The sequence below is a fragment of the Schistocerca piceifrons genome, chromosome 5 (genome assembly GCF_021461385.2).
Source record: "Schistocerca piceifrons isolate TAMUIC-IGC-003096 chromosome 5, iqSchPice1.1, whole genome shotgun sequence".
Taxonomy (NCBI): domain Eukaryota; kingdom Metazoa; phylum Arthropoda; class Insecta; order Orthoptera; family Acrididae; genus Schistocerca; species Schistocerca piceifrons.
The window spans coordinates 247,462,269-247,488,668 of record NC_060142.1 but is presented as its reverse complement, the minus strand read 5'-3'; the positions used below and the strand labels follow the sequence as shown (position 1 = coordinate 247,488,668).

Sequence of the window (26,400 nt, the reverse complement as noted above, 5' to 3'; positions counted from 1 at the left end):
GCAGTGTCTTCAAAGGAGGATATAAGACGAACATCGAGAAAAGCAAAACGAGGATAATGGAATATAGCCGAATTAAACCAGGTGGTGTTGAGAGAATTAGATTACGAAAAGAGACACTTGAATGGTAAACAAGTTTTCCTGTCTGGGAAGCAAAGTAACTGATCATGATCGGAGAGGATATAAAATGTAGGCTGGTTATGACCAGGTAAGCGTTTGTGAAGAAAAGAGATTTGTTAACATCGAGTTAGATTTAAGAGTCAGGACGTCCTTTCTGAAAGTATTTGTATGGATTGTAAATATATATAGAAGTGAAACATGGGCAATAATTAGTTTGGACAAGAAGAGAATAGAAGCTTTCTAAACGTGGTGCTACAGAAGAGTGCTGAAGATTAGATGGGTAGATACGTAACTAATGAGGAGGTACTGAACAGGACTGAGTGGAAGTGGAATTTGTGGCACAACTTGACTAGAGGAAGGGCTCAGTTGGTAGGACACCAATTAAGTACTAGAGGGAAGCGTGGAGGGTAAAAATCGTAGAGGGACACCAAGAGATGAATATACTAAGCAGATTCAGAAGGATGTAGGTTGCAGTAGTTACTCGAAGATGAAGAGGTTTACACAGGATAGAGCTGCATGGAAAGCTGCATAAAACTAGTCTCTGAACTGAAGACCACAACAACAACAACAACAACAACTTATTTTTGGTAGCTGTTGGTCATGGTTTTGAGACAAGCATTAGTATCAATTATTAATGATGTCATCTGCTTAAAAAGTAGTGCAGGGTCATTCTTAGAAAATAAAAACTACCTTAACTCATGGCACAGTATCAACATCAGAGTTGCGGATCAACGTCAGAGACGGGACGAATGGCCCGCAACGCTGTAGTGCAAGCCTACGTTCTTTCACAGTGTTGCCAGCCTCACTTACTATGGCCGCCTGCAAGCCAGTGGCTACAGGTTAAAGCGCCGGACTCAGCAAAATTGAACTGCCAGCAACACCTCTGTTGTTCAACGCTCATTCCCGCACAAACATAGGTTTATATTAATTCCGTAAGTTGTGAGTGCTCCGAAGAATGATTTAGTTACATCAGACATAAATACCGTGGTGACAAAAGTCATGACATACCTCCTAACATCGTATTGGACCTCTTATTTCCCGGCATAATACAGCATTTCTAAGTGGCATGGAAACAAGAAGGCGTTGGAAGCCCCTGTAGAAATACTGAGCAATGCTGCTGCTATACACGTCCATAGTTGCCGGTGCACGCAATTTTGCACGAACTAACCTTTCGATAAAGTCTCATAAATGTTAAATGAAACACATGTCGGGCTATCTGGGTGGCTACATCGTTAGCTCGAATCATCCTGAATGTTCTTGAACCAATCGCGAACAGTTGTCGTCCTGTGACATGGTGCACTGAGATCCTTAAACATTCCATCGTTGCTTGCGAACATGAAGTCCATGAATGGCTGAAAATGGTCTTCAATAAGACGAACATAACCATTTTCAGTCGATGATTGGTTCCTTTGGGCTGGAGGACCCAGTCGATTCTATGTAAACAAAGCCTAACCCTTTATGGAGCCGCAACCACCTTGCAAAATGTGTTGTTGACGACTTCCGCCCATGGCGTCGTGGGGTCTGGGCCACTCTCGGACCTTACTATCACCTCTTCTTACCGACTGAAATCGGGACTCTTCTGACCAGGCCACGTTTTTCCTGTGACCCATCCAGGACCCAATTGATATGCTCAGGAGCCCAGGAGAGCCGCTGCAGGCATTGTCGTGCCGTCAGCAAAGGCACTCGGCGCTGGTCGTCTGCTACCATAGCCCATTAACGCCAAATTTCACCCCACTGCCCTAACGGATATGTTCGTCCATCGTCCCAAAGTAATTTCTACGATTATTTCCCGGAGTGTTGCTTGTCTGTTAGATCTAAGCGAACGCCGCTGTTCTCTGTTATTAAATGAATGCCGTCGGCCATTATGTTATCCTTGATGAGAGATAATCCCTAAAATTTGGGTTCCTCGGCATACTCTTGACACTGTGGATCTAGGAATACTGAACTCCCAAAAGATTTCCGAAATGGAATGTCTCATGGGTCCAGCTTCCATTACCATTTCGAATTCAAAGTCGGTTAATTCCTGTCATCCAACCACAATCACGCCGGAAACATTGAGTCACCTGAGTACAGATGACAGCTCCACCAATGCCTTGCCTTTTTATGCAGAGTGTACGCGATACTACCGTCGTTTCTGTATGTGCGTGTCGCTATCCCACGACTTTTGTCACTCAGTGTACAACGAACATGTGCAATAAACGAAAACTTTTCACAAGTGCCAGCTATGAAGAACGAAACTGAATGTGGAGATATACTATCATTACACTGTTTCACTCACTTTCCTCTTACAGTTAAATAACTTTGAATAAAAACTAGAGCATCAGTATCGTGTGAATGTATTAGAGACCATCTCGCGTTGAGAATGAAGAGCGGCAAAACTAAAACTTCTTTCGGGAACCAAACTGGATGGTCTTGCACACAATATTCTTTTGACTCTTTTCAGAAGTGTAGGATAATTTTACTCTTTTCGGTTCCAGTAGTAACAAATATTTTCTGCCGTTGTACAGTTTTTATTTAAATATCAGTCCATTTCGTCTTTTGGAGTAGCACTATCACCGACATCTACTCTGCAAAGCAAACTTCCTCAATTTCGCTAGTAGTAGTAGTATCTGATAAAACAGTTATCTCTTACTGTCTCGTATACGGGTCTTTCAAACCATAATGGGTTTTACTTGTTTGTAAAAAGACCTTTAGAGCAGAGTAAAATCAAAGAGAAAATTAATTGCTTGAGAGTTAGAAGAGTAATTAAGAAAAAGTTAACTAGTGAACTGAAGGAAATTTGAAACTGAACAGCCGCTGATAGCTATTTAAATGAAGTGTCAAAAAGTTCATCTTTCGAGGCGTAGCTATTTTCGCGTAAGAAGTTACACTGGCGTGATAATTGTCAATAAAAAACTGAAGTAAAAATTAATTTTGAAAAAAACTGTCATGTTTCGAGGACTGATTTGTCTAAATGTAAGAAATAAAATAGATTAAAGAAACATTTGACGCGCCCTTGAACGAATGTCGAAATCATGTACACAAATTACATGCCGATTGAGAATTTGAAGACCAATGATTAACATAGAATCTTAAAATTTTAAAGAATACATGAGGATATTTCTCTGGTGTATAACGCGGACCATCCAGTATCATTTTCCGCTCATGTTACCCAGCGCAAGGAAAAGGCCCATCAAAATTTTCTCTGATCTATTTTATTTCTTACTGTCAGATAAATCAGTTCACAAAACATGACCGTTTCTTTTTTTCAAAATCTTTTTATTAATAAATCGTTTATCAAATCAGGGCTAATGCGAGTCGTGCTGTGAAAATGCCTTTGGAAACAAAAATAAATATTCAGTTCTTCAAGATATTTGAAATATTTCATGGTGTCTTATCCCTCTGACAAGGTCGGCCAGCTTCAACCAAGCGATGCGTTAAAGCATACCTACATACCCTCTTCACTCTTATCTGTGATAATAAAAAACTGGGAAAGTTGAGGGTAAAGTAAAGTAACCGATACGCTACTCTGCACCATACAGAGCATACTGGTGGCAGGTACTCAATGCTTCACCACATAAAATCTAGTGTCGCTGTTCCACGGGTCGAAGCTGATAACTTTTGTTGAACGTAAATGTTCAGTTTTCGCATGATCGAATTTATCTTGAATGTGTATGTAGAGCCGGCCAGTGTCGCGGAGTAGTTCTAGGCGCTTCAGTTTGGAACCTCGCGACCGCAACGGTCGCAGGTTCGAATCCTGCCTCGGGCATGGATGTGTGTGATGTCCTCAGGTTAGTTAGGTTTAAGTAGTTCTAAGTTCTAGGGGACTGATGACCTCAGATGTTAAGTCCCATAGTGCTCAGAGCCATTTGATTTTTTTTTTTTTTTTTTGTGTATGTAGAAAATGATTTATTCATTGCAAGTATGGCTGCTAAATATTAACTGCAATGTTAAGTAAGATTCGTGAATGGTACGCAAGGAAAGTTTGTAGAAGGCATGTACGAAACGCTACGCAAGAGAATTTTATATGGTACAACACTGGTGTAGATATTTCAAAGCTGTAAAGAGGACTATGCACTATTTTATATCTATTTGGGGCTCACTATAGAAATACAGGGTGTATTAAAAGAACAATCCGATTTGGCTAGTCTATATTTCTGAAACCAATAAAAATGTACACTGAATTTTGTTTTTTGATGAACGGGAAACTCAAAAAGGTTCTTTCGTACCTTTTCATAGGCGTTCAGTATGACTCTTGAGATTCACGGCATATGTTCAAATGGTTCAAATGGCTCTGAGCACTACGGGACTTAACTTCTGAGGTCATCAGTCCCCTAGAACTTAGAACTACTTAAACCTAACTAACCTAAGGACGTCACACACATCCATGCCCGAGGCAGGATTCGAACCTGCGACCGTAGCGGTCACGCGGTTCCAGGATGTAGCGCCTAGAACCGCTCGGCCACCCCGGGCCGGCCCCACGGCATATGTCAAGGTGGTATTCATAGATATTCATATTGTTCGCAAATTGCAGCGAGCATGTCTTGAGTTACAGCTACCACTGCTGCTGTTAAGCGATATCTCAGTTCATTCATTGTTGTTGGTAACAGAGGCACACAAACAGAGTCTTTTATAAACCCCCACAAGAAAAAATCACATACTGTCAGGTTTGCTGACCTTGGAGGCCAGTAATGGAAGGCTAAATCGTTTGGTCCACCGTGACCGATCCGTAGTCGTTCGAATCAGTCTCCAACTGCGGGGAAATAAAGTTCTCATGCATATCGAGACATGTGCTTCCTCTAGCAGGGTTCGTGACAAAGAAGAATGGACCACACACCTTTTCCCAAGAAACTGCGCAAAACACATCAAGTCGTTGTTCCGTACCCGTATTCTCACATTATGATGGTTGTTCTTTCATTTAAATAGAATGTTGCCTCGTCACTAAACACTAAGCGTGGAAGAACACTTTCTCCATATTTCCAAGAACGAAATTACAGAACACCACACGTTGTTATTTGTCGACTTCACGCAGAGCTCGCCGTAGATGAACGATCATTTCGTGCGTAAACGTCGACGCAACACACGCCAGACGGACATCGGGAGCATGTTCCGCTGCTGAGCTGCACGGCGGACGGATTTCTGCGAACTCCTTGTTAAACTATGACAGTTGCGTTCGACGTCTTTGTCAGATACTCCGCGACGGCCCGGCGATTTGCCTTTAGACAAACAACCAGTTTCTCGGAATTGCTCATGCCATCGTCTAACGCTCTGTGCTTGTACGAGTATCCACGCCATACCTGGTCACGCTGAACAGTTATTACTGACCCGCACTGCGCAAAACGTAGAACACAAAAGGCTTTCTGTTGTCCAGACACCATTTTTCCTAGAACTAAATTGGGCGCATACCTAACGGGAACGATGTAAAACTCGAAAGTTTGCTCTTACCAACAATACGTTGTTCACGCACATATCTCAAATAACATAATAGTTATGATTTTTTTTTAAAAACGGATGATTCTTTTTGATACACCCTTTTGATACACTGAACATACGATCTAGAAATAAATGCCCGGTCTTCTTGACTTCAAACGAGGTAGGACACGCTGATTTAATGTCGTCTAGAAGAAATGGTTAAATTACCCTTAGCTCATTCTTATTCAGATATTCAGTGGTTCTACTAAATCATTTTAGAAGAAAAGTAAAGTTTTCATTCAACAAGACCATAACCTGTATACCACTCTAACCTGCGCCAAATCAGTTTTTATTTTGCTCCAATTAACTTCGTCGTCGGCAGAATGTTGTGCTCTAAGATTACTTGTCTGTCTTCCTAGATACACCATACATTCCTTCACCGAGAAAAACCAAACAAGAAACGACTACAACTGCAGTAGGACATGTGAGCATGTAGGAAACCTTCCTGCTGAACTGCCATATAGACAGAACAATATACAGGAAGGGTAATAAGCAACATGTTGTTGTAATTGGTCGAATTGTGAGGGTACTCTAACGATACATTATGTCCATAAAAAATGTTATTATGCTATCGATTACAGCTGGAGCAGAATACCTCCCATTACTATTTTTAGCAGTCGAAAGTTTTGCAAAGCATTGTTCATGAATGTTTGGGAAACTTTGAGATGAGAAATTGCTCAGAGGAAAATGTATGTCGCCTCACACATTATTTTATTAAGACCGTTAATTTTTTTTTCTCGAATCAATGCATTTACAATACCGAAATGACATCTATAAATCGTAAAGCTAGTGTAACATGCAGTAAAAGCTTTTGTAATCAATCTATTGTTGTTCAGCTGCCCAAGCACTTTTCAGTAGTTACAATATTTCGAAGAACGAAGCATTATTACCCACCGCACAAAGAACAATTTTGGGGGGGAGAGCTACATATGCAGAAATTCAGTTTACGAAAATATTACAGCTGCGACTAATTTATTTCAGCACACGTATGTATTTTCAGAAATGCAAAACGGAGAAACAAAGGTGAATTTTACTGCATGTTTCTGATCTTGTTCCGCAGGGAATCTGATGGTGATTGTGGTGGTAACCATGTCACGGCGGCTGCGGTCCGTTACCAACTTCCTGCTTGCCAACCTCGCCTTTGCTGATCTGTGCGTCGGCATCTTCTGCGTCTTCCAGAACCTCTACATACACCTCGCTACCACGTACGTATCCTGGGCAACTCGCTGTTGTTTTCACTGAACATCAGATAATATACGAGGGTTGGAACTTTAATAGTGGCAACTATTTATTTACAGCTCGTACAAAATACATACGTGTTTCAAAGTTTTACTGACCTTCAGAGTAGCCACCAGCATTGTATATAACCCGTTGCCAGCGATGTGGAAGTGGTAGGACACTCTTAGCAATACCAGGTGTGTTGTGTCAGGTAACGGGCGAGTTGTGGCGCCCTGGAAATGTTCTAAGTTCAGAGTTGGCGCCCTGGAAATATTCTAAGTTCAGAGTTGGCGCCCACAGCTCGGGCCGCTTGGTGCCTCACAACGGCAGGAGCACGTGGCCCATCGAGCACGTGGCTGTGAATTCCTTGGTGACGCTGTGCGCCGAGAGGGCCAAAGATAACGGACTTTGGGAAACCTTAATAGCAGACATTTCACAGTTCGTCTAGAAATTAGTAGTAGCCAGATGAATGATGATACCTCAAAAAGAAACATGTACATTACCATTATTTGCACGACGATTCTGATGGTGTATTCAGATTTTCAATACGCCCACGAAAGGCAAAGGTCCCGAGTTCGAGTCTCGGTCCGGCACACAGTTTTAATCTGCCAGGAAGTTTCAGACTTTCAGTATCTTTATTAGTTTAAAGTTTACTATCTGCAGGTAAATTATACAAGTAGCACCCAGCAACGAATTTCCTAAATTTAAACACTTCATCCGATTTCGTCGATCGACGTGTCTTTGGAAAGCTATTAGTGTAAACCTAAACTGGTATAAATTACAGGCATGTAACTTGAATAGTACATGAGTCAATGGAGGTCAAAGTGGCCCATCACTATCGATCGCGTCAGGCCATAAGTACTCCACAGTTACACGAAAAAACGGTAGCAGCATGCTTATAAATATATTTATTCATCTATGTCTTTGTTTATATCCGATATATACTATTCATGAAGAAGTTGGCTAAATATCTACTGTGTTTTAGGAAGCACAGAGACATTAGGCTACTGGCCTACCGTTTGTTCTATTCCTTTGATATATGTACAGGGTTATTACAAATGATTGAAGCGATTTCACAGCTCTACAATAACTTTATTATTTGATATATTTTCACAATGCTTTGCACACACATACAAAAACTCAAAAAGTTTTTTTAGGCATTCACAAATGTTCGATATGTGCCCCTTTAGTGATTCGGCAGACATCAAGCCGATAATAAAGTTCCTCCCAGATTCGGCGCAGCATGTCCCCATCAGCGAGTTCGAAAGCATCGCTGATGCGAGCTCACAGTTCTGGCACGTTTCTTGGTAGAGGAGGTTTAAGCACTGAATCTTTCACATAACCCCACAGAAAGAAATCGCATGGGCTTAAGTCGGGAGAGCGTGGAGGCCATGACATGAATTGCTTATCATGATCTCCACCACGTCCGATCCATCGGTTTTCCAATCTCCTATTTAAGAAATGTCGAACATCATGATGGAAGTGCGGTGGAGCACCATCCTGTTGAAAGATGAAGTCGGCGCTGTCGGTCTCCAGTTGTGGCATGAGCCAATTTTCCAGCACGTCCAGATACACTTGTCCTGTAACGTTTTTTTCGCAGAAGAAAAAGGGGCCGTAAACTTTAAACCGTGAGGTTGCACAAAACACGTTAACTTTTGGTGAATTGCGAATTTGCTGCACGAATGCGTGAGGATTCTCTACCGCCCGATTCGCACATTGTGTCTGTTCACTTCACCATTAAGAAAAAATGTTGCTTCATCACTGAAAACAAGTTTCGCATTGAACGCATCCTCTTCCATGAGCTGTTGCAACCTCGCCGAAAATTCAAAGCGTTTGACTTTGTCATCGGGTGTCAGGGCTTGTAGCAATTGTAAACGGTAAGGCTTCTGCTTTAGCCTTTTCCGTAAGATTTTCCAAACCGTCGGCTGTGGTACGTTTAGCTCCCTGCTTGCTTTATTCGTCGACTTCCGCGGGCTACGCGTGAAACTTGCCCGCACGCGATCAACCGTATCTTCGCTCACTGCAGGCCGACCCATTGATTTCCCCTTATAGAGGCATCCAGAAGCTTTAAACTGCGCATTCCATCGCCGAATGGAGTTAGCAGTTGGTGGACCTTTGTTGAACTTCGTCCTGAAGTGTCGTTGCACTGTTATGACTGACTGATGTGAGTGCATTTCAAGTACGACATACGCTTTCTCGGCTCCTGTCGCCATTTTGTCTCACTGCGCTCTCGAGCGCTCTGGCGGCAGAAACCTGAAGTGCGGCTTCAGCCGAACAAAACTTTATGAGTTTTTCTACGTATCTGTAGTGTGTCGTGACCATATGTCAATGAATGGAGCTACAGTGAATTTATGAAATCGCTTCAATCATTTGTAATAGCCCTGTATATTTAATTTGTTTATGTATCTAATAATGTGTGTGAGAGCGTGTTTATGGTCCAGCCGTAGGAATATTTATTTAATTTGAAGTTATTTAACTGTAAATCCAGTATTTCGAATGTGTTTCATTATCTTTGTGTGGCTGCGTTGGTTTGAAGACATGGCGCGAGTGCTCTAGCCTATCACAGAGATCGTGAATGGAGAGACTGGATAGAAGCGAGTTCGGGAGAAGGGGTCTCGGAACAGTGCGGCACGAGAGACGTCGCACAGTACACGGGGAATGCTGGACGTGAAGGCGCGACGTACGGTCACGGGAAAGACTTGGAGTGGAGTAGTTTGTGTGTGATCGCGAGAGATAGAAATACTTCGGAGTGCCAACTTGTGTTCTTGTGAGATTTCCGTGCCTTCAACAGCGAAGACGCAGTGTGCGTTTAGAAGTGAATATCTCGCGAGCTATGTGGTTGTTCATAACTAATTACGTGCGGTGGGAATCAATTGTTTCCCTGTTATTCAACTTATGTTTTATTTAATTGCTGGACCATCGACACCAATAAGCGCTCTGCAGAAATATACCGCATTCTCAAAAGTATTTCTACTATCGTATTCATCATTTAAAGTCATTAAGATTGTACCTGCAGATTTTATTTAATTGCAATCTTTCTTTTATTAACTTATATGTTACATTCATAATTCTCAATTGCCGAGTGATAGAAACCTTCGGCCATTCGATTCATGTCTGTATTCCTATCGTATACTGTAGACTCAGCAGTATTTGGCCTGTAAATCGGCAACTACGTATCCCAGCCCCTAAAGAACGAAACCACCCAAAGCTTTTAATATTTCAATTCTAAGTCAGAGGGGGCGTAGTTGAGGGCCACGTCATCACATCTTCCATCATTTTATTTTGAAATCCCGCAGTTGACAGTTCAAGCGGCGTGGTCTACTGCCCGACGAATTTGTAGCAGTTCTGAGGCCAATGCCATGAAGTGTTTCCTTCAATTTAGAATTTGCGTTGAACTTACAAGGGCTTAAGCCAGGGGAGTGCAGTAGGTGGGATAGCACTTACCAGCCCAATCAGTCAAACAAATCAGAAACAGAAGGCACTGTACGTGCTTGAGAATTGTCCTGCAAAATGATGGTCAGGTCGTGCGGTAGGTGTCATCACTTCTGTCTCTATGCTATCCATTTTTGGAACACAACCTACCACCAGCTTAGAGACAGACCTGATGACACTTTCAGCAGGACCTGACCATCATTTTGCAGGACAATGCTCAAGCAAGTACAGTGCAAGCTGATTTATTTGACTGCTAAGTGTTATACCACCTACTGCACTCCCCTGACTTAAGACCTCGTGAGTTCGATTTCTAAACTGAAAGAAACACTTCACGGCACTCGCTTCACAACTGCTACAAATTCTTCGGGCAATAGACCGCGCCGCTCGAACTGTCAACACAACTGGCACTGCTAATTGCATCCTACGACTTCCACATCGCTGGCAACGGGTTATACACAATGCTGTGGCTACTCTGAAGGTCAGTAAAACTTTGAAACACATATCTATTTTGTACGAGCTGTAAATAAACAGTTGCAACTATTTAAGTTCCAATCCTCGTATAAAATTAAAAAGTAACCGAAAGGTCTCTATTGCTGTTGTTATTCAGATTGCCATCATTTACGTCATTACTAGTTGAGTAGCCGCGTTCCGGTGTATGAATGTTTATTCCAGTCCATTTCCTCGATACCCCTCTCTCCGTCTGTCTCTTCGTCCCCCCTCTCTCTGTCCACCTCCTCTGACCTCAGTCTGTTCATTTCCTGGGCCCTACTCTGTGTCAACCTGCTCCTGCCGCATCCGCCCGACTGCTCATTACTTCTCTATCTTATCCTCCCCTCTAATTCCACCCACTCCTCGCCATTCTCTCTCCTCCTCAGTCCTTTAAATATACCTGCTCCTCCTCTGTCTTCATCTCCTCCTCCCCCTTCTCCTTGTCCATCTCCAATTCCACCTCTCACTGTCCATGTCCACTTATGCCTTCTCACTGTACATATTTTTCTCCCCTCTCTCTCTGTCCACTCGCTCCACCCCTCACATTCTGTCCATTTCCTCCTATTTCCTTACAATAACTATATTTTTTCACCCCTTTCCTGTCCTTCTCTTTCTTCGTCCGTTCCCTAATACACCTCTCTCTGTCCTTCTCAACCCCCCCCCCCTTTCTATCAATTCCACAACCGCCCTCTGACGATCTCCACGTCCGTTTTCTGTCCAGCTCTCCCTCCCCCTCGCTCTGACGATCATCTCCTCTTCCCTACCGGCGTCCATCTTCCTCCCGTCTGTCCATCCTCTCCTCCCTTACTCTTACCACATCATCACTACCTTGCTTGTTCGTATCCCTATAGCATTTCTTTGTACACACATCCAAAAAGTTTTGCATCTCCCCGGTTCCCAGAACTTCTGAAGATAGCTGACTGTGGTTATTGTATCACAATGACTTCCTTCAGAATAGTGACATGGCTCGACTAGAGTGGCCAGCAAGTTCTCCACTCATGAACCCAATCGAACATGCCTGGTATTGATTGAAAAGGGCTGTTTATGGGCGACGCGACCCACCAACCACTCTGAGGGATCTACGCCTAGTCGCCGTTGAGGAATGGGACAATCTGGACCAACAGTGCCTTGATGAACTTGTGGATAGTATGCCACGACGAATACAGGCAGGCATCAATTCAGGAGGACGTGCTACTCGGTATTAGATGTACTGGTGTGTACAGCAATTTGGACCACCACCTCTGAAGGTCTCACTGTATGGTGGTACAACATGCAATGTGTGGTTTTCATGGGTAATAAAAAGGGCGGAAATGATGTTTATGTTGATCTCTATTCCAATTCTCTGTACAGGTTCCGGAACTCTCGGAACTGAGGTGACGCAAAACATTTTTTATGTATGTATTATTTTTAAAAGTCGCTATGAACATACAACTATAAGCCAAAGCATTATGACTCTCTGCTTAACAACGTGTTGGTCCACCTTCGGGAAGCAAACAACAGCAATTATGCATGGCATGTATGTGACAAATCACTCTTAGGTTTCCGGAGATACGTGGCACCAGCTGTCTAAACGCATCATGCAATTCCCAAAAAGTATGGGGTGATGGTGCGCACGTTCCAAACTGGCACACGATTTCCATCGGTATCACATCAGGCTAACTTGGTTCACTCTCACGCTCCTCAAACCACTGTAGCACGGTTGTTGCATTGTGACAACGGATAGTTATCCTGCTGGAACCCCTCATGGCTGTCATGGAAGACATCGAGCATAAAGTTACAGCTGTGTATGATAGCTTTGAGTACTACCACAAGTCCCATGCAAGCCAAAACGAATGTTCGCTATAGCATAAAACTCCCCAACCAACATAGTCCCTTTTTTGTGTCCTGAATCCTCCATAAGAGTTGGCCCTTGTGTTTTTCATGCAACCGATATATCTCTTGTTCCCCTATCGCGTATTATTGTTGTGACTTAGGCTTACACTTTTACACAGTATCGTCGTGTTACTGAGATTCACCAGAGTACCTTAGTAACGGGAGGAGGACAACGCAGCATTCCTCTGAGATTCAGAGAGGTTGAAAGACTGTTCAAAGCCTATAATTTTTGCTGTTCTTTAATGTTTAGTAGCAGATTGTTCTACGGAAGCGAATGTGCAGTTCTCAGGAAGAACCTGCTCCTGAAACGGAACAGTATTTATGAGAGTTCAACATCTGTCTTGCCAGCGCAGACGTGTGGAAATATGACTGCCATGATTCAACACTGATCAAAGTTTTGAAGTTTCGTAACTTGGCGAATAGAAGAAATAAGCAACTAAATATGAAAAAAATACAGAATTGATACTGAGAACTTCAATAAACAATTTGAAAAATGTTCTCTGGGTTTCGCAGGACAGGTTCATGTGCAAACTCCAGCTGTCGATGACTTTGTCATCATTGTCAGGAATTATCCGGAGCCCGTGTAGTACTTCTTTAGTTAGCCAATTATCGCACGTAGCTTCCATATCCTACCAGAGATTACGAAACCATTTATGATGGCGGGACAGTGGTAGTGATGCTGAGTTTGTTAAACGGTGGATAAACAAAATATTGTACCGTATGAAATGGAAAACATCTGAAATCCTACAGCAGTATTTAACAAAAACAGCAAGATGACGGCTGTGCGTTATCAGAAATAATAAACTGGTGTAGAAACTGTTCAACTGTTGTACTTTGTGGCATTATCACAAACATGCATGCCTGAAACTCTCCACTATAGTGTACTATTTTTCATTGCACAAAAAAATTCATGAACGGCCGCCTATCAGTGAACACCGTAAGCACGTCACTAAACTAAGTTAAACTCCTCCGACAAAGGGGAAACAGTTTTCTCAAACTTCAGCTCAATGCAAACAAGTTTTTTGCCTCTTTTTCCGAGTGATAAGCTCCAAAGTATATGTCCTATTAAAATCTCGCCGCAAGAAAATAACTGCTTTTGGATAAGTAACATTAACTCTTTAGTTTGTCTCTGAAAGGTTTTCTAGTTTTTAATAAAGTTATCAGCATTAATCATAATTTCAAACATTTATTACATTTAGGCGACGGAATATAGGAAGAACTCACTGAGAAAATTACATGAGAAGCTGATAAGAACGATAAAAATTAACAAATAGAGGAATGTTCTAGGAGGAAATGACGTAACTAATTTGCTTTGCTCTCACGGTTTGCAGATGAGCTGCAGTAGCAAAAGATTATTTCTCGTCGCTGTAATACAAGAAAACGCGACCCAGTGCTATTCATAGGTAACTTAAGGGCACATTTGCGGCATATTTCTCACAAAAGCTACTTTAAGTAATTATTTTTTACCCTTTATTTTTAAGAAAAAACAAAAAAGAAACATTAAACTCACTTAAAGAGGTACCCGCCGTAATGCCGCATTCTCAGCCATCTATATCGAGAATTTTTATTGGAAGTAACGTACAATTAAACTTGAGAAAACAGGTTTCGCGTTCACTGAAGTTGCAATAAACTTGTTAATGAACGCCGTGGGCATAGCTGCGTAAATATTATCTGATACGGAGCAGATATTGAGTCAGAATGTAATTAAAGCATTCCATGTCCGTCTGCATCAACTGTACACAATCAGGAACAGGCAAAAAATTACCAGCCAAGTAGAGCTGTTCACAAAAGAAATGCGCGCGCGCACACACACACACACACACACACACACACACACACACACACACACACACACACACACACACACATACCTACATGCAGATACATTCTCATCAACACAGCTGTATTGGCAGAACCTATGCTACGTTCGAATCCAGTAAAACTATTTTTCTGGAAATAGTAGAAGATCCTACCGCCACAGCATTTCACCATTTCTTTTTCTATTTTATTTATATGTCTGTTTAGCTTTGCAAAAAAATTTACCCTTCAAAACAACCACGGTGTTTTAAAAATTTAAATGGAATTTTGTTACAAGAATAGATTGGCAGGACTACATATTGAACGCTACTCTTTACATTGGTGATAAGTAGAGGAATATGATTTCTCAAATGAGATAAATCCTCTGATAATTTTGTATAGCATGACGTTCCTTGGGGCTTAATAATAAATTGGATGATGTGGTTTACTTAAACTTACTTTAGGTTACTGGCATAGTATTGTAATAATTACATATGAATACGAACCGGCACGTATGTGTAAAAAAGTTTCGAAAGAATCGAATTAGGTATCGGTTACTTCATCCACGAAGAAGATAACTCTTAGAATCATCGTTCGACAGGGTTTAGCGTACAGCTTGTTTATGTGAGAGAGTTTTACTAGCTAACATCAACACAAGCCTTGCAGAATATATCTGCATATTACGTCACGGTTCTCTTATCAAGTATTCATTGACGCTCGAACACCTCCTGCGTCAAGCGTTACAAAAAATGCAGAGTTTGTCAGGGAAAGACTTTCTTGTAAAATTACAAAATAACGCGTTCCGAGCAATATCATGCAACCTATTCTGTCCGTCGACAGATACCACACTCTAAAATTAAATACATTCATGCCTATATGTCGGCTACATGTCACCAGTCAAGATGACAAGAGTTCAAGCCTTAGGCAGTCGTACGATTTTTTTCGGTCATTTATCATTTCTTTTGCCTCTGTCAATGATTTTTTTTCTGCCAATAATACCAGTTTGCGCTTTGATTTGAATTGCACGCAAATAGGTACTTCTAGAACTGTCAGCGAAGGTAAGTTCTAAGTTCGGAAGAAGTAAAGAGAGATTTTCAGTGGGATAAGACCTACGAAAGCAATGCGGTTGCGCACCTTCGAGTAGAGCACAGCTTTATAACAGAGCTTTACCGACGGTCATCCTTCTTGCAGAGCGTACGGTGACGTAACAGGAGGCGTGACGTTCTAGTCCTACTTTATGTACCGTAAACTGCAGTTTGCCGGGTATAGGCGTTGATGCCACTGTGAAAGTAGACGTAGGCTGGATCTAGCAGTAACATGTATAGGAAGCAACATATCATGTGATCTGCTGGTTGATTAAAAAGATATTGTCTGAAAATTAGTTCAGACTGCGGGGCAGTTTGTGAATTTGTGGTAAGGTTATATGGGACCAAACTGCTGAGTCAGCGGTCCCTAGGCTTACACACTAATTAAACTAACTTAAACTAACTTACGTTAAGGACAACACACACACCCATGCCCGAGGGAGGACACGAACCTCTGACGGGGATAGCCGCGCGAACCGTGACAAGGCGCTCTAGACCGCACGTTTACCCCGCGCGGGGCAAGGCAGTTAATTCTGTTTCTGCTTCCCAATTTACGTATGGTATTTTAATATAGTGACTCACAAAATAACTGATACACACAGTTTCAGTGTAGCTTCGTGCATGTGTAAATGAATGTTGCAATTCTCTGCGACAGGTAGAGCGGTTACCAGAGAATATTAGCGTTGGTCGTATTCGGTGTTGTTACCAGAGATGGGGTATATAAGGAAAATGATCAGTATCATATGCTGGCTGATCGCTGTGAAGGAGACGACAATGTCACGTAGTGTTATAAGATAGCGTTATTAGCACCTGACAAAGCTGGAAAGTGGCTTTATTGTGGGTCTTGATTTGTCTGGCTAATAAAATCGTACAATATCAAGGTTTGTGGGGTGTTCAGATGTGACAGCGTCCCGGTGTCGACTTCATAGGAACGTGACGACAGGTGTACTAGTGGTCAATAGCGGTCAAGGTTCCGGTCAGCCACATCTAACAACCACAGAGAAGGATCGCTGCATTGTGCTTCAAGGACATCCAAACCCTCTCACATCAGCGCCTGCCGGCATAGAGCAAGTAACAGACCCCGCACAAAATTCTGTGTGACCAGGCAACGTTGGTCGGAGACAAGAAGCAGACGTACTAAGGAATTATCGTTCCTTCTGTAGGGTGACATCAGCACCTCACCACAAACGACTGTGAAATACTGCAGCGAGCGGGAAGCACGGACTGTTGATGAATGACGTCGCGCATGTGAATAGCGAATCAGTACTACCCCGGATTACGTTCCTCGGGACCTTATCGACAACGTCAGTACAGAGACAGGGATTTGCGATCATAACGTCATCATAGCGACTATGAATACGAAAGTTAATAAATCAGTTAAGAACGCAAGGAGAGTGTTTCTGCTAGAAAGAGCAGATAAGCAGTTTTTAGCACCTCACTTATGAACTGACATCATGGAGTTCCTGTGTGATGGACGTAGAGGAATTATGGGTAACGTTTAGGTTGGAAATCTTGCTCCGGAGAAGTATGTGCCTAAAAGCAGATTAAAGACGGAAAATGCTGAGGAAACACAGACAGTTGCACTTTGATTTCAAAAGAGAACGCGCAAATGACGACAGGTGAAGTTTTGCGGAGATTCAGGCACCTCTGGGAAGATGTACACGTCAAGCATAGAAAGCCGAAGTTTTAAAATTTCGCGTTCGTGGTTCACGCAGGAGAATCGTAAAGTCATACCGTCGTTTGACCATCGCCCAGAGTCCCTTATGGACACAATAGTAATAAGCATCCCTGACAGAGGTAACTGAAAGAGTTGAAAAGAAATAAGTCACCAGGACCTTATGGAATCCAATTCGCTTTTACAAAGAGTACTCCACGGCGCTGGCCCCTTACTTAGCTTTCATTTATCGCGAATACTCGCCCAGCGCAAAGTCCCAAGCAACTGCAAAACGCAACTATTTATAAGAAGAAAAAAATACATTGTTTCAAGAGACATTGTCAGTGCAGCATTTTATTTATTTTATATATATATATATATATATATATATTTTTTTTTTTTTTTTTTTTTTTTTTTTTTTTGTCAGGCAATTGATTTCAAGTTCTACTTTTAGAACTGGTACTGTGTGTTCACAGTTCTCTTTCAATGTGACAAATAACCATCTATGCTTTGATAAGTGGAATAACAAAAAGCATTGTTTGAATGACAAAATTTTCACATTTACCCATGATGTCTTATTAAACTTAAATTTTATATGGGACTTTACAATTAAGTAGACATCATAGAGTCTAACCCTTCTCGTTGTGACAAAATCTCTTGTCTTTCTATTTTTATTTTTGCCATTGGTGTTCACAGAGATTTAAAATTAGTAGTGCACATACACTAACGAGACAAAACATTATGACCACTGCCCACCGTGTGTGACTGCCGCCAGGAGTCATTGTGGGTATGTGGCCCTTTAGGGGTAGCACGAAGCTGACTGGGGAATCGTGTGAACTTCCCCTCACCGATTTGATTCAAATTGACACAATGCATAGGGCGCGACTACGACTTCAACATATTTAAACAGCAAGACGCGACTCCCAACTGCTTTCGAGAACATCGACATTTAAAATTTTATGCGTATTTATAAATTTTGTCTGGTGAACGCAGGAAGTCCACAGCCGAACGTGTTAAGCGGTTAGTTTCAGAAGCTCGTGCTCCATGGATCCCTGCACTCCCTTTTTTTTATTTTTTAGATCCCATCTAACTGTCGTTATTGAATGATTCATTTATTATTTTCATAATCTCTATCCTGAAAAACCGAGAAAAAACTTTCGTAATGAGACTACAAAAAATGGACACACAAGAACTTTCAGTCACTATCTGTATATTATTTTCTGTATGTATGTATCAAGTACAATGTGTAACCTATGGCGTACTATACGAATCAGGATGGTGCTGATTATAGAAACATGGGAAACAATATCTACGACTTACAGCATTCTTATGAACCCTGACTATATCTACAGGCCTCGCGCTTACGAAACTAAGCGCCAACTCGCTTGCCTTTCAAAATCATTGAATGCTAACGAACATACGTAGTAGGTAAGCACGCGTAAATGTTTTCTCGAAAACGTCTGAGAGCTGCGTCTTGCTGCTTACATGTATTGAATGCCTAGTCGTGCCCTGCACAACCAGTCAATATGAATCAGATCGCTGAGGGAATGTTCGTACGGTCCTCTTGTGAGCTGGGACGAAAGGGGAGCCAGTCCACCGACGATACGAGTAACAAATGAGGAAATACACTGACATAAGTGGATTTGATAAAGGGCAGATTCTTAATGCGAAACTTGTCGGGTGTAAAAGAGCTACTGTCGAATGTGTCTACAGAGAGTGGTGAAGCGACGTTGCACACTCGAGTATGCTACAAGGTCTTTTTTCTTCTTTTTCTTCTTCTTCCTTTTTTTTTTTTTACGTCCATGCTTCATCAAAGAAAAGCAGGTTAAACGGCAGTTTATGGCAGATCAGACTACAGAGTGCTACTCTGGTGAGGGGAGAGGTATTTCGGAGTAACTCTTTGAATGCACAGTTCTGAGCATGGGACTCAGATGTAGAGTACATAAACCGATGTTGATTCACGACATGATCATTTACGGTTACAGGGGGCACGAGATCGTCGAGAATGACCGTGAACCAAACGAAACACGTCGCCTGATCGTAAGAGCTACGTTTGTTGTTACACCAGTTCAATGGCAGTGTCCTGAGAAGCCGTAATTCAGGCGGACGGATTCTCGAAACATGCACCGCGCCACGGACGTAGGGACTTTCACCTGCGCTTTTACCAGAGATTCACTCGCCCACACCCCGTCTAAACACCTTTACAATTTATATGGGCTTCGTGGGACCTGTGGTTTAAACAGCGGGCTACATGAATATTATTACGGACCACGTGCATCTTTTCATGTCAGGTGTCTTCCCTGACGACGATGATATCTTCCCGCAGGGTAACTGCGTCAAAAGGTCAGAATAATACTACAGTGGCCTGAGGAGTGTGATAGTGAAATCACGTTAATGTCTTCGTCACCAAGTTCGCAGGATCTGAAACCATTGGAACACAATTGTGACGCTATCACATGTCGCTATCTGTGATGCGTCCAGAAACCACTGGCCAGTAATTTACGAGAACTAAGTGACTGTTTGTGTAGAAAACATACCTCCAGAGACCATTAAGGTCTACAGTGACGACGATTTACTGTGACGTCATCAGCCGCTCGCGAGCGGCGGTTGAAACGTTCAATAATATGAACACCTTTCACTGTCGACAGCGGTATATGAACAATGCCTTTAGTACGTTCTGCAGTCTGGGTTCAACTCTCTTTCTCCTACCATATTAGTCCAGCTGGTGATCACAGATTTTTCTAAAGTTGTGTTCAAGCAATGCTTTCTGTGTGCAAACTTTATTAACCTTCGTAGAATGTCTCCTAAGATAAAGACGATCATAACACAAAACAATTACCTTGGAAATGAAACGTAAAACCATTGAAAAATTCGAACGTGGTGTGAACGTTGCTGATTTAGAGCGTGCATGCAATCGGTCTACATCAACTATTTACACTATCCTTAAGAACAAGGACAAGATTAAGGAGATAACTGCTTCAAAGTGAGTGACTAAACAATGGTTTCGTATTCTGGACGATGTCGAAAGGTAGTTCCTTATATCGATAATGAAAAGCAATTGCAACTCGACACTATTAACGGGAACATTATTTGTGAGAAAGTGAGAATGATTTTCGCCGACCTCGTTAAGAAGACGCCACGGTTATCAACGGTCGAAGAAATGTTTAAGGGAAGCCGTGGGTGGTTCGACAAATTTAAGAGAAGAACCGACATCCACAGCGTTGTGAGGGCAAGGCGAAGCAGACAGCTCCGACACAGACAGCAGAGGACTTCATCAGGAACTCCACGATGCTGGTAGATTTTGAGGCTTATCTGCCGCAACAGGTTTTTAATTGTGACGGGACGGGTCTATCCCGGAAAAAGATGCCGAATCGTACCTTCATAATAGCAGGGTAGAATGAATTTCCCGGTTACAAGTCAATGAAAGACCGTCTCACACTGCTATTCTGTGCCATTGCAAGCGGCAATTTGAAAATTGAACCGCTGGTTGTTTACCACTCAGAAACTACGCGAGCCTTTAGGAAGGTAGTAAAGTACAGATCAGCAGGTTAAATGTGATGTGGAAGTCCAACAACAAGGCTTGGGTAACACGTGATCTACTTTTGTGATTCGACCAACGAAGTGTTTAGTTCTCCGGTGAAAAACATTTGCTTGAGATGAATTTGCCACTCCATGTCTTAATGGCTATGAACAACGTTCCTGCCTGTCCTCCAGCCTTGAAGAATTTCAATTCATCAAGATCCAAATTATGCTCCCAGCACCACTCCGTTACTCCAGCCTATGGACCAGGAGATTATTTCTAACTTTAAGAAGCTCTATACTGAAGTACTCTTCGAGCATTGCCTTGAGCTGACTGAAGCTACCAATCTCATTCTCAGAGAGTTTTGGAAATCCTCTTCAACATGGTAGCCTGCGTGAAAATAGCAGAAAAGGTGTGGGATGGGGTTACCACGAGCACTCTCTCTTCTGTTTGGAAGAAGCTTTGGCCGGAGTGCGTCGCCGAATGTGACTCTGAGGCATTTGAGTCGGTCAGTATCTGTGGAGCCTGTAAATGGTGTCTTTGGCCAGGAGCATGGAATTAGAAGTGGATAACAATGACATCGATGAGCTTGTAGCAAATCACAGCTAAGAAATGATCACCGAATAGATTATGCAGTTGCACTATATTTCACAGCAGGAAGTTGTGGAGAGGAATTCTACAGACGAGGAGAAGGAGGAGGAAGTGGTAACAGGGAAGCTGCAATCTTCTGGCGCAATAACAGAAATGCTGAAACCATGGGAAGCGGATGCATCATACATTAAACATCGTAATACCCATAAGGCAATGGCTACACGAGCTAAGAATTTACTTGACGATAATGATGTGTCGCATTTTCATCAAGTGTTGAGGCATCGTCAGAAAAAAATGAGTATAGGTAGATTCATAGGAAATAATAACTAGTTACGTATCGTGAATAATAAAGTACATGATACGGTATGTATAATTTTCTTTGAATAACTGACAAGAATAAGATAAAACTTTTAGCACTTTTTCTGCATGGAATGCACTGTCGTATTTTGCATTAATTTATATGAGATAAATAGTTTCGCCTAACGAGAGTTTCGCGCTACGAGTAAGATTCTGGAACGGATTATGCTTGCTATGGGAGGATCCACTGTAAAATATGTACAGGGTAGTCTATTGGTAGTGACCGGGCCAAATATCTCACGAAATAAGCATCAAACGAAAGAACTACAAAGAACGAAACTCGTCTAGCTTGAAGGGGGAAACCAGATGGCGCTATGGTTGGCCCGCTAGATGGCGCTGCCATAGGTCAAACGGATATCAACTGCGTTTTTTAAAAATAGGAACCCCCATTTTTATTACATGTTCGTGTAGTACGTAAAGAAATATGAATGTTTTAGTTGGACCACTTTCTTCGCTTTGTGATAGATGGTGCTGTAATAGTCGCAAACGTATAACTACGTGGTATCACGTAACATTCCGCCAGTACGGACGGTATTTGCTTCGTGATACATTACCCGTGTTAAAATGGACAGTTTACCAATTGCGGAAAAGGTCGATATCGTGTTGATGTATGGCTATTGTTATCAAAATGCACAACGGGCGTGTGCTATGTATGCTGCTCGGTATCCTGGACGACATCATCCAAGTGTCCGGACCGTTCGCCGGATAGTTACGTTATTTAAGGAAACAGGAAATGTTCAGCCACCTGTGAAACGTCAACGACGACGTGCAACAAATGATGGTGCCCAAGTAGGTGTTTTAGCTGCTGTCGCGGCTAATCCACACATTAGTAGCAGACAATTTCCGCGAGAATCGAAAATCTCAAAAACGTCGTTGTTGAGAATGATACATCAACATCGATTCAACCCGTACCATATTTGTATGCACCAGGAACATCGTGTACAGTTTGGCCACTGGGCACAACAGAAATTACGGGACGATGACAGATTTTTTGCACGCGTTATATTTAGCGACGAAGCATCAGTCACCAACAGCGGTAACGTAAACCGGCATAATATGCACTATTGGGCAACGGAAAATCCACGATGGCTGCGACAAGTGGAACATCAGCGACCTCGGCGGGTTGATGTATGGTGCGGCATTATGGGAGGAAGGATAATTGGCCCCCATTTTATCGATGGCAATTTAAATGTTGATTTCCTAAGTAATGTTCTACCGATGTTACTACAAGATGTTTCACTGCATGACAGAATGGCGATGTACTTCCAACATGGTGGATGTCCGGCACATAGCCCGCGTGCGGTTGAAGGGGTACTGAATAGCATTTTTCATGACAGGTGGATTGGTCGTCGAAGCACTATACCACGGCCCGCACGTTCATCGGATCTGACGTCCCCGAATTTCTTTCTGTGGGAAAAGTTGAAGGATATTTGCTATTGTGATCCACCGACAACCCCTGACAACATGGGTCAGCGTATTGTCAATGCATGTGCGAATATTACGGAAGGTGAACTACTCGCTGTTGAGAGGAATGTCGTTACACGTATTGCCAAATGCATTGAAGTTGACGGACATCATTTTGAGCATTTATTGCATTAATGTGGTATTTACAGGTAGTCACACTGTAAGAGCATGCGTCCTCGAACTGGTAAGGTCACAAAGGTACATGTATCACATTAGAACAACCGAAACAAAATGTTCAAACGTACCTACGTTCTGTACTTTAATTTAAAAAATCCTGCCTGTTACCAACTGTTCGTCTAAAATTGTGAGCCACATGTTTGTGACTATTATAGCGCCATCTATCACAAAGCGAAAAAAGTGGTCAAACTAAAGCATTCATATTTCTTTACGTACTACACGAATATGTAATAAAAATGGGGGTTCCTATTTTAAAAAACGCAGTTGATATCCGTTTGACCTATGGCAGCGACATCTCGCGAGCTAACCATAGCGCCATCTCGTTTCCCCCTTCAAGCTAGACAAGTATCGTTCTTTGTAGGTTTTTCGTCTGGCGCTTATTTCGTGAGATATTTGGCCTGGTCAAGATCAATGGACCATCCTGTGTATGTACTTCCCTCCCATCTCACATAACTGGGTATGCATATTTTGTTATTACATTTTAGACCACTAATGATGTCTAATACGAGAGGGTGCAACGTACTGGGTTGATAACAAAAAAGCATTCATTTGTAGATGATGGATAGTATATGTTCTTTTCAGCATTACAGACGTCCAGAGACCCAGCTTCGAATAGGCTACAGCTCTGGTACGTTGAATCTGGAGCGGAATTGATTCCAAATAATAGAGAAGATTTAAGTGAAGTCAGTGTTTATGCGAGATAAGACTTGGAAATGTGTTGACAAAATTAATATTCGACATTTCAATGGGGACTATGTGAATAATAAGTCGTTATGAAATAAGATACATCCCAATTTAAATGTGTCAAGTGTTGAAGCTCCTAAGAAATAGCAGTTGTATTACACGATGTTTGATTTAAAAGGAGGAGGTACCTTCCATCTCCACCATGTTAAACTGATCGTTTTCAATGCACGTTTTGTCAAGGAGTCTTAACAGTGAAAATAAATTTCTCGCACACATTAAAACTATTTGATAATAAGCTAATATCTTTCATCAGTAATACATTGTAACCGAATTTTTAAAAAAATATTTTGATAATGATCCGCTTTTAGGGCTACTTTTAAAATAAAAAAGGGCATAAGGTCCTTTCTAAAACAGCTAGAAATCTAAAACCAGATGATACTTTATGCACGTGTACTAAGACAATTGACTGTCGCAATTTCATTCCTCTATGATAAGTTACGGATACACTGAACTAGAATTGTTATTAAAATTGTATTGTGGAGCATGTTATCTTTCTTTTCCGATACACTCAATTTTTTTGACAGAATTTTGTAAATAAATGAACATAAAGACAAAACAACTCAGGATATTTTACCCCCACCCCCATGAACCATGGACCTTGCCGTTGGTGGGGAGGCTTGCGTGCCTCAGCGACACAGATGGCCGTGCCGTAGGTGCAACCACAACGGAGGGGTATTTGTTGAGGGGCCAGACAAACGTGTAGTTCCTGAAGAGGGACAGCAGCCTTTTCAGTAGCTGCAGGGGCAACTGTCTGGATTATTGATTGATCTGGCCTTGTAACACTAACCAAAACGTCCTTGCTGTGCTGGTACTGCCAACGGCTGAAAGCAAGGGAAAACTACAGCCGTAATATTTCCCGAGGGCATGCAGCTTTACTATATGGTTAAATGATGATGGCTTCCTCTTGGGTAAAATATTCCGGAGGTAAAATAGTCCCGCATTAGGATCTCCGGGCGGGGACTACTCAAGAGAGCGTAACGTCGTTATCAGGAGAAAGAAAATTGGCGTTCTACGGATCGGAGCGTGGAATGTCAGATCTCTTAATCGGGCGGGTAGGTCTCCACCCGTGATCTAGGGGTAGCGTCTTTGATTCATAATCAAAACGTCTTCGTCCAGGGTTCGATCCCCGCCACTGCCTAAATTTTGATAAATAATCAGCATTGGCGGCCGAAGACTTTCGGCATAAGAAGTCAGCCTCATTCTGCCAACGGCCTTGTCAAAGAGGGTGGAGGAGCGGATAGAGGTTCAGGGCACTCTCTTGTCCTAGGGGTGGGAAATTGCCCCTAAAGGTGGAAGAATCAGCAATTATCAACGACATGACGATGCAGAAGGCAATGGAAACCACTGCATTAAAAACACGTAACGTGTATCCACAGAACATGTGGCCTGTAATTGAAGAAGTGTCATGATGATCTCTCCATTGGCAAAAGATTCCGGAATAGTCCCCCATTCGGATCTCCGGGAGAGGACTGCCAAGGGGGAGGTTACCATGAGAAAAAGATTGAATAATCAACGAAAGGATAACGTTCTACGAGTCGGGGCGTGGAACGTCAGAAGAACGTAGTAGGGGAAACTAGAAAATCTGAAAAGGGAAATGCAAAGGCCCAATCTAGATATAGTAGGGGTCAGTGAAGTGAAGTGGAAGGAAGACAAGGATTTCTGGTCAGATGAGTATCGGGTATTATCAACAGCAGCAGAAAATGGTATACCAGGTGTAGGATTCGTTATGAATAGGAAGGTAGGGCAGAGGGTGTGTTACTGTGAACTGTTCAGTGACCGGGTTGTTCTAATCAGAATCGACAGCAGACCAACGCCGGCAACGATAGTTCGGGTATACATGCCGACGTCGCAAGCTGAAGATGAACAGATAGAGAAAGTGTATGAGGATATTGAAAGGGTAATGCAGTATGTAAAGGGGGACGAAAATCTAATAGTCATGGGCGACTGGAATGCAGTTGTAGGGGAAGGAGTAGAAGAAAAGGTTACAGGAGAATATGGGCTTGGGACAAGGAATGAAAGAGGAGAAAGACTAATTCAGTTCTGTAACAAGTTTCAGCTAGTAATAGCGAATACCCTGTTCAATAATCACAAGAGGAGGAGGTATACTTGGAAAAGGCCAGGAGATACGCGAAGATTTCAATTAGATTACATCATGGTCAAACAGACATTCCGAAATCAGATACTGGATTGTAAAGGCATACCCAGGAGCAGATATAGGCTCAGATCACAATATAGTAGTGATGAAGAGTAGGCTGAAGTTCAAGACATTAGTCAGGAAGAATCAATATGCAAAGAAGTGGGATACGGAAGTACTAAGGAATGACGAGACACTTTTGAAGTTCTCTAACGCTATAGATACAGCAGTAAGGAATAGCGCAGTAGGCAGTACAGTTGAAGAGGAACGGACATCTCTAAAAAGGGCCATCACAGAA

At 42.3% G+C, this 26,400-nt stretch overlaps 1 protein-coding gene across 1 annotated transcript in view; it reads left to right on the top strand.

The window, feature by feature from the left end:
• The first annotated feature begins 928 nt into the window (after positions 1-928).
• Positions 929-26,400, top strand: part of LOC124798914 (trissin receptor) — a 120,957-nt gene continuing 95,485 nt past the window's right edge. The window contains exons 1-2 of the mRNA XM_047262445.1: positions 929-956; positions 6,629-6,773. Coding sequence (XP_047118401.1) covers positions 929-956; positions 6,629-6,773 — 173 coding nt within the window. The remainder of the gene's footprint in view (positions 957-6,628; positions 6,774-26,400) is intronic.